A 13053-nucleotide genomic window follows, 5' to 3' on the forward strand; every position below is an offset into this window, starting at 1 on the left:
CAGCCCAGCCAGAAAGGTCTGAAGGGCTCTGGACCATAGTTGCTTAGAACACTTTGGGCTCTGCAGGACCAAGAAATGAATGAAGCCATGTGTCAATCCCTACCAGAGGCTGATACAAAGGAGACCCTAGTTTTTGCTTCTTTCATTTTTAAACCTCCACTTTTTCTGTGCCTGGGAACCTCTACCAGAGCCTGATGCTTCTGAGCATACAACTATCCCAGCTGCATTCAGCAGGCAAAAGTGTACACCTTATCCATTAGGCCTGCCTCTGAGCGAATGAGAAATTTTAAGGCAAACATTGGGTTGTCATGCTTTTGCATTGTACTAAAGTTTGTTACACTCTCCCTAGTACAATGTATGCTCTCTGTGAAGGCACCTCAAGTTTCCCTCCTACATTGACATACTTGCCAGGTTTCCTACTCTTCTTTTCAAGCACACACAGACTTTACACAGGGGAAAGGAGTGGCAGTGGGGTGGATGGACACTAACACAACTCGATACTTTTTATTGTCTAGGACAATGGTGGGTTACAGACCACAAAGATTCAGGAAGGCCTAGTGCTTGGGCCCAAGAGACACACTCCCCGTCTCAATTCAGAATCCCTTGGGCTATGAGAAGACAGGCTTTTCCTGGCTCTGGCAGGAGGTCCATGACAGTACTCAGTACAAGGAGAGTCATACCTGAGCCTAGCTGAGGGTGGCTGGACAAAGTGAGCCAGACTCATTTTAATTACTTCGGTGTGACCCTGAAAACTCGGATGTGGATGGCCGAGTTGTTTCTGATGCGGGTCAGCGGCTCTCGTGCATCAGTCTCTGGTTCCAGGTCATCAACAAGCTCCACCGTGGAGGTATTGGCGGCCACCTGCAGGGACCCGAAGCTGCCCGCCTGCAGCTGCAGGGCAATGTTGATTGCACGATTGATGGCCAGGCCCAAGCCATGAATGTAGATCTCAGTGCATGCGTTCTGACCCCGCGCCCCACCGTCCAGCAGCTTCTGGCAGCGGACCAGCTGGGCCTTAAAGTCAGTCTTCATGTTGACATAGATGTCATTGGGCCTCCGGGGCAGGCGGTGGGGCAGTCGCTTCCGAAGGGTGTACTCCACTGGATCCAGCTCAGCCTCGACGGCCGCACGGTGCTCTCTGTTTTCTGCCATGGTGCGTGCCCTGGCGGGAAAAAGACGAGATCAGTGAGGGGTGACAAGCCACTTCGCTTCCTTTTCTACTCCATTTCCTGTCCAATAGGTGTAACCAGGAGGGGGCGCACTCAATGCCCCTCTTCGCTTCCGGCCTCAGTCCCCGCCCATTACCCCCAAGCTTCCGCGTATCCTCCACCGCCACCGCCGGCTCTATTCATTCATACATCGCCCCAACCTAAGCCCCTCCACCGCCCGCTCCCCAGCTCTCGCGCCTGCTCTCTCGGGTCCAGGATGGCCCCCTTGCGGACGCGGCCCTTTCCCCGCCAGGTCACTTACGCGTTGTGCCAACCGGCCTAGTAGAGGGTGCAGCCAGGACCCCAGACCCGAAGGAGGGAAGGAAAGGGGCGCTCAACAGGAACGCCAGGTCGCGGGCGACCCCGGGCTTCTGCGAGCTCCGCGAACCGCCTTCCCGGCCTCCGTGCTCCCCGCCCCTAACCAAGAGCCGCTGGGGCAACCGCGCGAGGCGTTGGAGTAACGCGAGGCTTCCGGGAGGACGGATCTACCACGTGTCTCGGAGGCGGGCCCAGGGGCAGGGGGCGGGACCAGGTCAGAGGAGGAGGAGCGTCAGCTACCCTGGGCCAGACCAAGTTCCTGGCCCTCGGCGGGTCTTGGGGGGAGAGAGGGGTCTCGTGGGGGTGGTGGGGAAAGCGGCTATTCCAGGGGCGTGGAGAATGTGGGTGAGGCTCTGGCAATGACAGCAGGGAACGCAGTGAATGCAGAAGAATGCGATCGCAAAGGAGCTAAAGACAAGTCTGGGCTCCTGCATCCATCGCAGTTGCTCTGGTCAGAGGAGGCCTGACGGAGCTGGACTCTCGCCCAAAGTCCCCGTTGCCCAAATACGGAGGGGGGCATTGAGTGGTGAGGGGTGGCCCTCGACAGAGGACAGCGTCCCTGGGCTCCCCGGCAGTTCACGGGGACCTGTCCCTCTCCCTTGCCTGTTGCCGGCCTGACCCCAGGCCCACCCTTGGGGATCCAAGCTATGAGGCCCAGGTTTCACGATTCCCTCGGGGTACGCTAACTTACCCCGCTCAACTATCACCCACCGGTTCTTTGGTGGCTTCCCGAGACCTGGGAGCAGGAACGTGCGCCCCCTGGCGGGCTGGGCAAGGCGAAGCACTGAGCGGGGTGTGTGTGTTCCTGGCTCCCTAAGGCCAGTGGGGAGAAGCTCTCTGCCCAGATTGGTGCAGCTTCTGGAGTTCCCTCTGGAAATGCGTTAGGCCTGCATTGGGGATCTCGAACTACGCTCTGCTTGAGTTTCCCCATCATTCAAATGGGGTAATTCCTGTCTTGCCATGGAGTTGTGAAGTCCAATATAACCTTGTAAACTGGAAGCCTACACAAGTGAGTTGGAATTTTTATGGCCCCCAGGCCCCTCTCTAGTTGCCTAGGGTAGAGTCTAACCTTATTTTACTGCAGGTTAGAAAGAACTCTCAGCACTAGTTAAATCCCATAGTTCTCTTTTTTAGCTTCAGATTATTTCATTAACCACCAGTTTGGAGGGTAATGAGGGAGGGCAAGGTAGTAGGTGAGGAGGAAAGGCTGGCTACAACCCTATTCTGCCTCAGAAGTGACACCTGAGCTGAGTTTTAATGGGTAAATAGTTCTTCTGGGAACCAAGGAGTATTCTGAAACAACTGCTCAGTATTTTTAAAAGAAGGGAAGCAGCCCTAACCAGTTTGGCTCAGTGGACAGAACATTGGCCCGTGGACTCAAGGATCCCAGGTTCGATTCCGGTCAAGGGCATGTACATTGGTTGTGGTCACATACCCAGTAGGGAGTGTGCAGGAGGCAGCTGATCGATGTTTCTCTCATCCATGTTTCTAACTCTCTATCCCTCTCCCTTCCTCTCTGTAAAAAAATCAGTAAAATATATATTTTTTTAAAAAGATTCTCTTTTAAAAAAAAAAGAAGGGAAGCATAATCTAAGTTACCTCAAGGAACTAGAAAAAGAAGAGCCAAATAAAGCCAAAGCAATAAGATGGGAGGAAATAATAAAGAGCAAAAATCAATGATACACAGAAAGACAAAAAAGAAACTCAACTCAGAAGCTAGTTCTTTGAAAAGATAAATAAAATTGACCTTGCAAGACTGGCTAAAAAGAGGGGACAAGAGAAAGAAGACTCAAATTATGATTATTAGAAATGAAAGCAGGAATAGCCTTAAAGATCCCTCATACACTGAAAGATACTAAGAGGATAATACAAACAACTCTACATACATAAATTTGACAACTTAGGTGAAATGGACCAATTCCTAGAAAACCACAACCAACCAAACTCACTCAAGATGAAATTGATACTCTGAATAGCCCTATAACTATCAATTTAATTAATAGCTTTAAGAAAAACCTTTAGAAGAAGAAATATCTAAATCCAGATGGTTTCACTGGTGAATTCTACCAAAGAAGAAATAACACGAATTATATACACAATATTCAGAAAACAGAGTAGGAAGGAAATAACACGAATTATATACACAATATCTTTCAGAAAACAGAGTAGGAAGGAACATTTCCCAACTAATTTCATGAGGTCAAAACTAGACAAATATAAAAGAAGAAAACTACAGACCAGTATCTCTCATGAACAAAGATGCAAAAATCCTCAACAAAATGTTAGCAAATTGAATTCAACAGTAGTCTCCCTTTATCCCTGGTTTCACTTTCCAAGGTTTCAGTTGCCCATGGTCAACTTGCTTCTGATAATATTACATGGGATATTACAGAAATAATTCATAAGTTTGAAATAGCGTGCTGCTCTTAATAGTGTGATGAAATCTCGCCTTCCTGCTCTCCAGGGATGTGATCCAATCCTTTGTCCAGCATATCCACACTGTATAAACTACCCATCCATTAGTCACTTTGAAGCCGTCTTGGTTATCAGATCAACTGTCGAGGTAGCCCTTATTTTACATATGTAATACTTTCAACAATAAAGATTAAAAAATGAAAGAAAAACACAGTATATATAAGGTTTGGTACTATCTGTGTTTAGGTAGCCACTTGGGTCTTGGAATGTATCCCCAGCAGATAAGTGGGGACTACTATATATAAAAAGAATTATAAACCATGACCAAGTGAAGCTGATTTCAAAGATGGTGCAATATAAGAAAACCAATTAACATATCTACCACATCATGCCTCCCTTTTGTCGGAAGCTTTCAGACTTAGAGCATTAAGCAGTGAATGCCCTCTCTGGGGATCGAGTTTTCCCTGGAAAAGGCAGCAAGAACTGTGACCAGGAGCCTGTCTTCAGAATTGTGACCACTAGGTTTCAGGGGGGAAAGGAAAAAAAAAATGTTTTCTATGTAATAGCATTTTACTTTTTTCTCTCCCTTTTCTGAGTTCTTCCCTGCCTTTAACTAATAAAGAATGTGGGGATAGAAACAGTTCTCTCTGAGGTTCTCCTTATTTGTGACTTAACATTCTTGACCTGGGTGGGGCTGAGAGCTGATGCCTCGCTTTGTGCATCAGTGTGGAAGTTAAACAGAAAGCGTAGGTGAGATTTTTGTTGGCTATTTAAAAAGTGTGTCATTAATATAAGAAACTTTATATTCATAGTATTTAATCTTTCTCACTTGTAAAAAATAAGAAAAACAGCAGGTAAATATTCATACAGGGAATAGCAGAGCTTTAAGATTCATTTCCATTTTAAGTCCATTTGTTTTGCCAGTGTGTTCATGTTCAGGTCTGTTATACTAATGTTATTTATTAATTTTTTCATTTATATACAGTTAACTAAAGAGTTTTTTCAAACATCCATGTCTGTAAAGTATTTTTTTAAATATATTTTTTATTGATTTCAGAGAAGCAGGGGGAGAGAGAGAGAGAGAGAGAGAGAGAGAGAGAGAGAGAGAAAGAGAGAGAGAGAAAAAACCATCAATGATGATAGAGAATCATTGATTGGCTGCCTCCTGCACACCCCCTACTGGGGATCAAGCCTGCAACCCGGGCATGTGCCCTTGCCCAGAATGGAACCTGGGATCTTTCAGTCCACAGGCCAACGCTCTATCCATCGAGCCAAACGGCTAGGGCTGTAAAGTATTTTTAAATAAAATTTCTTTTGAGATATATATATATATATATATATATATATATATTAACACTCTAAAGGAAAAAGTTCATATGATCATTTCAGTTTATGGAGAAAAACTATTCAACATAATTAATCATTCCATTTATGATTTTAAAAAACGTTAGGCAAACAAAGAATAGAAGAAACTTCTTCAACCTTATAAAGAGCATCTACAAAAAACCTACAACTACCATTATACTTAATAGTAAAAGACTGGCCACCTTTCTTTTTGTTTTTATTTTACTGATTTCAGAGAGGGAGAGGGAGAGATAGGAAGAAACATCAATGATGAGAGAATCATCAATCAGCTGCTTCTTGCATGCTCCCTACTGAGGATTGAGCCAGCAACCTGGGTATGTGCCCTGACTCAGAATCAAACTGTGACCTCCTGGTTCATAGGCCCACACTCAACCACTGAACCACACAGGCTAGGCATGGCCACCTTTCTTTTAAAAGACTGTCTTCTTTCACCACTCTTATTTCAGCCAATGCAATAAGGCAAGAAAAGGATATAGATTGGAAAGGAAGAAATAAAACTGTCTCTATTTGCAGATGACATGACTATATACATAAAAAATCCCAAGAGTCTATAAAAAAACTTATAATTAATAAATGAGTTTAGGAAGTTTGCAGGATACAAGATTAACATACAAAAATTCAATTGTATTTCTACACACTGGCAATAAACAATTGGAAACTAAAATTTAAAACACAATAATACCATTTATAGTTACCCCAGAGATGGGGGGGAGTGAGAGAAATATTTACATATACATCTAACAAAACACCTACAAAATCTATATGCTGAAAATCTACAAATGCTGATGAAAAAAATAAAAAATCTAAGTAAATACATAGCTATACCATGTCCATGTATTGGAAGATTTAACAGTAAAGATATCAATTCTCTTCAAATTGATTTCTAGCTTTAATACAATTTCCAGCAAGAAAATCCCAGCAAGAATTTTTGCAGATTTAAACAAGTTTGTTGTAAAAGTTACATGGAAAGGCAAGAAAAGTTAAAGCAATCTTGAAAAAAAAAGAGTTGGAATCATACTCCCTGATTTTAATACTTAAAATATAAACACGATATCAAGACAGTGTGGTATCTCCCAAGGAAAAGACACAAAAATCAATAAAATGGAACAGAGAACCCAGAAATTGATTCACACAAATACAGCCAGCTGATTTTGACAATAGTGTAAAAGCAGTTGAATGGGGAAAGAAAGTCTTTTCAGCAAATGGTGTTAAAGCAACTGGACAAACAGGAAAAGAACTGGACCTCAGCTCTATGAAAAAAATTAACACAAAATGGATGATAGATCTAAATATAAAATGTAAACCTTTCAGAAGAAAACATAGGTAAATATCTTCATGACACAGGGGCAGGTGAAGAGTTTTTTGACACAACTCCTACAACTCCAAAAGCATAATGTACTATTAAACAAAAAAATTGATAAATTGTATGTCAACCAAAATTTAAAAAAACTTTTACTCTGTGAAAGAGCACATTAATAGGATGAAAAGAGAAGCCACAGACTGGGATAAAATATTTGCAAATCATATATTTGACAAAGGACTTGTATCCAGAATATATATAGAACACTCTAAATTCAAGAGTTAGAAAACAGCTCTGCCGAAACCGGTTTGGCTCGGTGGATGGAGCGTCGGCCTGCGGACTGAAGGGTCCCAGGTTCGATTCCGGTCAAGGGCATGTACTTGGGTTGCGGGCACATCCCCAGTAGGAGATGTGCAGGAGGCAGCTGATCGATGTTTCTCTCTCATCGATGTTTCTGACTCTCTGTCTCTCTCCCTTCCTCTCTGTGAAAAATCAATAAAATATATTTAAAAAAAAAAAAAGAAAACAGCTCAATTAGAAAATAGGCAAAAGTCATATATATTGATTGATTTCAGAGAGGAAGGGAGAGGGAGAGAGATAGAAACATCAATGATAAGAGAGAATCATTGATCATTTGCCTCCTGCATGACCCCTTCTGGGGATCGAGCCTAGAACCTGGGCCCTTGACCAGAATTGAACCCAGGACACTTCAGTCCACAGGCCGATGCTCTATCCACTGAGCCAAACCGGCTAGGGCTAGGCAAAAGTCTTGATGAGATACTATCAAGATGCCAAAAAAGCACATACGACATTCAGTATCATTAGCCATTAAAACCATGACTACTACATACCTATTAGAATATCTATTAGAATATCCAAAATAAAAATCCTTCACAATATCAAGTGCTGACAAGAATGCAGAGAAACTTGTCATACATTATGGATCTCTCATATACCACTTGTGGGAATGTTAAATGATACAGCCTCTTTGGAAAACAGTTTGGCAGTTTCTTGTAAAGCTAAACATATACTCACCATATGACCCAGCAAGAATCCTCCTGAGCATTTAAAACCTGTACACACATGTCCATAGCAGTGTTAGTTATAATAACCCAAACTGGAAACAAGCCAGGCGTCCTCAGCAGGTAAATAGTTTAAAAAACTGTGGTACATCCACACCATGGAATACTACTCAGCAATAAAGATGGGATCAGGAGCCCTGTTAGATGGTTGGAATACTGGTAACATCATAGAATACTGTGCTAAGCAGCTCATAGTTAGTGTGGAAGGCAAACAAGATGTGAAAAATAGTATGACCAGTGGGGAGAATGTACAGGAATTTGGTAGACTCCCAAGGGGAAATAGCCAATAAGACCTTGGGGGAAGCAATGGCTAAGCTGAGACAGAATTTCTAGCAGTGGGACTCATATCCTGTGTAGTTCCTCCTATTACAGAGAGGAGGTCTAGAAGGACTAAGTCATTGGAGATAGGAGAGGAAAGTAGGAACCAGCAAAGGACTCAGGAGCAGCTAGTGAGATAGGAGGAAATCCGAGGGAGTATGGAAGCCAGGTGAAGAAAGCGTTTTCTGGAGGAGGGAGTGATTGACTCCGAGAGGCCACATATGACACTGGACCAGTGGATTTAGCCATGTAGGTCACTGGTGACTTGAGAAGGAATTACATTTGGTGGACCAAAGAACTTAGTAGAAACTAATTCTGAATGCAATAAATCAAGGCCCATTTTGTCTGATAATTAAAAATAAGAATCATTTGTGAACTGTTACTTAAGTTGTGTGTCTTTTCATGTTATCTAAAATACGTTTTCCAAACTTTAACATCCAGATAAATGTAAAGGTTCACAATTAGTTGGGTGAAGCCAAGCTCTGTAATACTGTAAGCTGATTTGACACTAAGATGGTCCTTACCTTTTTACATTTCATTGAAGGTAAACACCACAGAGGAATCTTCCATTAGGAAAAAAGGCAGAGCTTGGCTGTTTAGTCTTTTTTTGTGTGGGGCATGAATCTTCTATTTTTATTTTTTTAAGCTTGTTTTTTATTGACGATAGTATAACAGATGTCCCCTATTTCCCCCCCACCCCCCTCCACTCAGCCCCCTTAGCTGTTTAGTCTTACTTGAGACCTTCCTTTCATCTAGATTAATCATCTAACTAAATCTCTTGTTTAGTTCAAAAGCTTGCAAATTTAAAACAACACAGACCAAGACATTTTACAGCATAGTATCCGAATAAAAAATATTTTAGGTCCAAGTGATTTGTTTGTAAATTTTTTCTTTAATACTGCACACGAGAGATTGTCTGATATGGTTTCCTTTCTCAAAGAGGGAGCTTATAGGATTCATTTCCATAGTGTCATCATCAGCACCACGGTGGTTCCCATTTTACAGTTGGGGGACAGGACTTGCCCAGGGTCACAAACCGGCACACAAGGAACCATGGGGGATCATTCCAATTTTATACCCTGGAGTCAGTCTTGCCCTTTTTTTTTTTTTCATTCTCATTGGCAGTTTTGCTCTTCTTGACTCACTGCATCTAGTGAGTGCTACACTTGGGTCAAAACCATTTTCATGGTAGCATTCAAGGCCCTGAACTGAAATTTCACTTCACTTCTCATCTAACTAGCAATCCAGGTCCTCTTCTCCCATCAGCCTGCATTGTCACTATTCTCAAGAGGATGTCACTTTTCCTAAATTTACTTAAATCTTGCCCTTCTTTCAGCTCAGCACAAGCCACCACTGTCGCCAACTGCTCCCAGTGCACAGAGGTCCCTTTGCCTGTGTACCATTTCTCCACCATAATTTACAACCTCACATTTGCTAATCTATCCTATATAATAAAAGCCTAATATGCTAAGTGTCTGGTAGTCCGATCATCTGTTCAACCAATCAAAGCATAATATGCTAATGATATGCTAAGACCGCTCAACTGCTCGCTATGATGTGCAGTGACCACCAGGGGGCAGACAGTCAACCGGTCAACCAGTTGCTATGATGTGCACTGACCACTAGGGGGCAGACAGTTGACCAGTCAAACAGTCACTATGACATGCACTGACCACCAAGGGACAGATGCTCCGACCAGTAGGTTAGCTTGCTGCTGGGGTCCGGCTGATCAGGACTGAGAGAGACAGGTCGGACATGCCCTGGAGTCCTCCCCCAGTCCCTCCCCGGCCCCAATCGTGCACCAGTGGGGTCCCTTGGCCTGGCCTGCACCCTCTCGCAATCCAGGACCCCTCGGGGGATGTCAGAGACCCAGTTTTGGCCCAATCCTGCAGACCAGGCCGAGGAATCCCACTGGTGCACAAATTCGTGCACTGGGCCTCTAGTCCTATCTAATAATAGACAAACATGGTAATTAACTGTACCTCCGACACGCTTCCCATTGGCTAATCAGGGCGATAGGCAAATTAACTGCCAACCAAGATGGCGGCCGGCAGCCAGGCAGCTGAAGCGAACAGGAGGCTTGCTTGCTCCAGTGATGGAGGAAGCCAAGGTTCCCCACCTGCCGCTGCCGGCCTCTGAGCTGCACTCTAAGAAACAATGTTGCAATTATAGAAGCTAAACAAACCCCAGAAACCTGCTTTCAGCCAGCCGGCCCCAGAGCTGGAGCTGCAATAGTGTTTCAATTATAGAAGCCAAACAAACCCAGATACCTGCTTTCAGCAGCCGAGGTCTCAGAGCTGGAGCCGAGCCTCAGAGCTAAAGCCGGCTCTCAGTTCCAGTGACAGCCATAGAAGGTAAATAAATCCCAGAATTTAAAAAAAAAAAGGAAAAAAGGAGAGGTTGGGAGTTTCAGTCACCCGCCAGCCTGAAAACGGCCCTCAGCCCCTCACCCAGACTGGCCAGGCACCCCAGTGGGGACCCCCACCCTGAAGGGGGTGTGACCAGCTGCAAACAGCCCTCATCCCCTCATCCAGGCTGGCCAGGCACCCCAGCAGGACCCCTACCCTGATCCGGGACACCCTTCAGGGCAAACCAGCCAGCCCCCACCCGTGCACCAGGCCTCTATCCTATATAGTAAAAGGGTAATATGCAAACTGACCCTAACAGCAGAAGGACTGGGAATGACTGGTCACTATGACACACACTGACCACCAGGGGGCAGACGCTCAATGCAGGAGCTGCCCTCTGGTGGTCAGGGTGCTCTCACATGGGAGGAGCTCTGCTCAGCCACAAGCCAGGCTGATGGCTGCCAGTACAGCGGTGGCGGTGGGAGTCTCTCCTGCCTCCTCAGCAGCGCTAAGGATGTCCGACTGCAGTTTAAGCCTGCTCCCCGCTGGCAAGTGGACATCCCCCAAGGGCTGCTGGGCTGCCAGAGGGATGTCTGATTGCCATCTTAGGCCCAATCCCCCAGGGAGCGGGCCTAAGCCAGCAGGTGGTCATCCCCTGAGGGGTCCCAGACTCCGAGAGGGCACAGGCTGGGCTGAGGGAACCCGCCCCCCCCAGTGCACAAATTTTTGTGCACCGGGCCTCTAGTATATATATAAAAGCCTAATAAACTAAGTGTCCCACCGATTGGTCGACCACTCAACCAGTCACTATGATGCACACTGACCACCAGGGGGCAGACGCTCCAACTGGTATGGTTAGCTTGCTGCTGGGGTCCAGCGGACTGGGACTGGGCGAGACGTCCCAGACACGCTCTGGACCCCTCCCGCAGTCCCTTCCCACTGGCCAACCTCCTGCGGTCCCTCCCTGGCTGGCCGGCCCCCATCGGGGACTGGCCAAGACACCCCGATTGCTGGTCAGGCCGAGGGACCCCACCTGTGCATGAATTTGTGCACTGAGCATCTAGTTAATAATAAGACATGCTAAGACCTCACTCATTCAGAGGTTAGACTGCTGATAACTTCCAACCACCCAGAACACAATCTAGCAAAGTTAAAAAACAAATAAAAAGCACAACAAAAGCTTTAAAAAAATTTTTTTTAATCCTCACCAGAGGATATCTTTCCATTGATTTTTAGAGAGTGGGAGGGAGGGGGAGAGGCAGAGAGAGAGAAACACTGACGTGAATTTGTTGCCTCCTGCAGGCACCCTGACTAGGGCCAGGGCCAGGGATCGAGTCTGCAACCGAAGTACATGCCCTAGGAAGGAATCCAACCCTGGACCCTTCAATTCACGGGCCGACGCTCTATCCACTGAGCAAACTGGCTAGGGCAAAAAGCTTTTGAGTAAAAAAACAAACAAAAATACCCAGCTGTCATAAGCATATTCTAGGAGAAAAATTCTGATCCACGACTGGATTCTGTTGATACATTTTCATACAGTATTAATAATCTGAATATTGTGGGCTGTGTGTAATCAAAAGCCGCTATTACCTAACATTTGTTAAGTACTTGCCCTGTGCCAAGCACTGTGTTAAATGCTTTACTATATAATCCAGAGGAGAGAGATGAATAATTTGCCCAAGGCCACAGTTGGTAATGGATGGAATCAGGACAGGAGCCCTTGCTTTAAACAACTGCCATTTCTGGGCCTGTTTGATGGACAACAGAGGCAGGAATCCTGTCTGCAAGAAAGACAAGGGAACTGAAAAAAGCGGACACTAAAACTACAAATGCATAGAAGCCTGGGGGGAGAGCAAGGTATTCGGTGCAGGAACAAAAGGCTTCTTCACTGGCTGCTCCTAAGGTCCGCTCCTGATTATGGCACAAGTTGGAACTTACTTTCCCTGTTTTGAGAAGGATTATTTTGTATTTGGTAACAGCTATTTTAGGAAGCTGGGCGGTAGAGTATACATTCTAGAATGACTTCCAAGGAAAATCGTGAAAACACACAACTTTTTCATCCTAAAAGGTTCAGGGATTCAGAAAAGTCATTCCGGAAAACCTCTTTAAACAAAGGAGGTGTCGATCTACATTTTACATTTGCATAGTAGTTATCATCCTTTCAAAGCCTTTCACATTCACTTATTCTAATGATTTCAGCACTCCAGGAAGGGAGTGGAGTGGGGGCCGGGGATGGGACTGCGAACAACATTACCTCCTCGTTACTACAAGAGAGCCGATTCTTAGTCAATGGCAGAGCCAGACAAACTCCAGGTCTCCCCGGCCAGCACCGCCTCGGGCTGTTGTGAATCAGTAGGTTCCTCACTTGGTGCGTGTATCCCAGGGCCCCTGATAAACGCACCTTTCAACACCGGCGGGCTTCCTGGAGGAAGCCGACTGACTGATCGGAAGCCGGCGATGTCACTAGCGGCGGCCTCCACGACGGTCGCGCGTCACGTGTCAGGGGGCAGCCAGGGAGTACCCCGGGGCACCCCCACCCCTGACCGCCGCGAGCCCCGCGTCACGTGACCAGCCGGGCTCCCGGGTCACGTGCCGGGGGGCTGGGGGGCGCGGGCGGGCCCGCAGGTCCGCCCAGCAGGCACGCGGAGAGCCGGCGAGGCCTTTGTGTTTCTAAGCCGGCCGGGGCCCGGGCGGGGAGG

The 13053-nt window shown here is 45.9% G+C and overlaps 1 protein-coding gene across 4 annotated transcripts in view; it reads right to left on the minus strand.

Moving 5' to 3' along the window:
• Positions 1-474: 474 nt before the first annotated feature.
• Positions 475-13053, minus strand: part of POP7 (POP7 homolog, ribonuclease P/MRP subunit) — a 13835-nt gene continuing 1256 nt past the window's right edge. Inside the window, exons 1-2 of one of the 4 annotated variants that reach the window (XM_006081011.3) lie at positions 12756-12961; positions 475-1162 (exon numbers count right to left, since the gene is read on the minus strand). In XM_006081011.3, the coding sequence (XP_006081073.1) occupies positions 730-1152 (423 nt within the window). In that variant the 5' untranslated portion in view covers positions 1153-1162; positions 12756-12961 and the 3' untranslated portion in view covers positions 475-729. The other 3 variants (XM_014460797.2, XM_006081010.3, XM_023757789.1) reach the window with 3 other exon arrangements.

The sequence above is a fragment of the Myotis lucifugus genome, unplaced genomic scaffold, assembly GCF_000147115.1.
Source record: "Myotis lucifugus unplaced genomic scaffold, Myoluc2.0 scaffold_0, whole genome shotgun sequence".
NCBI classification, from domain to species: Eukaryota; Metazoa; Chordata; class Mammalia; order Chiroptera; family Vespertilionidae; genus Myotis; species Myotis lucifugus.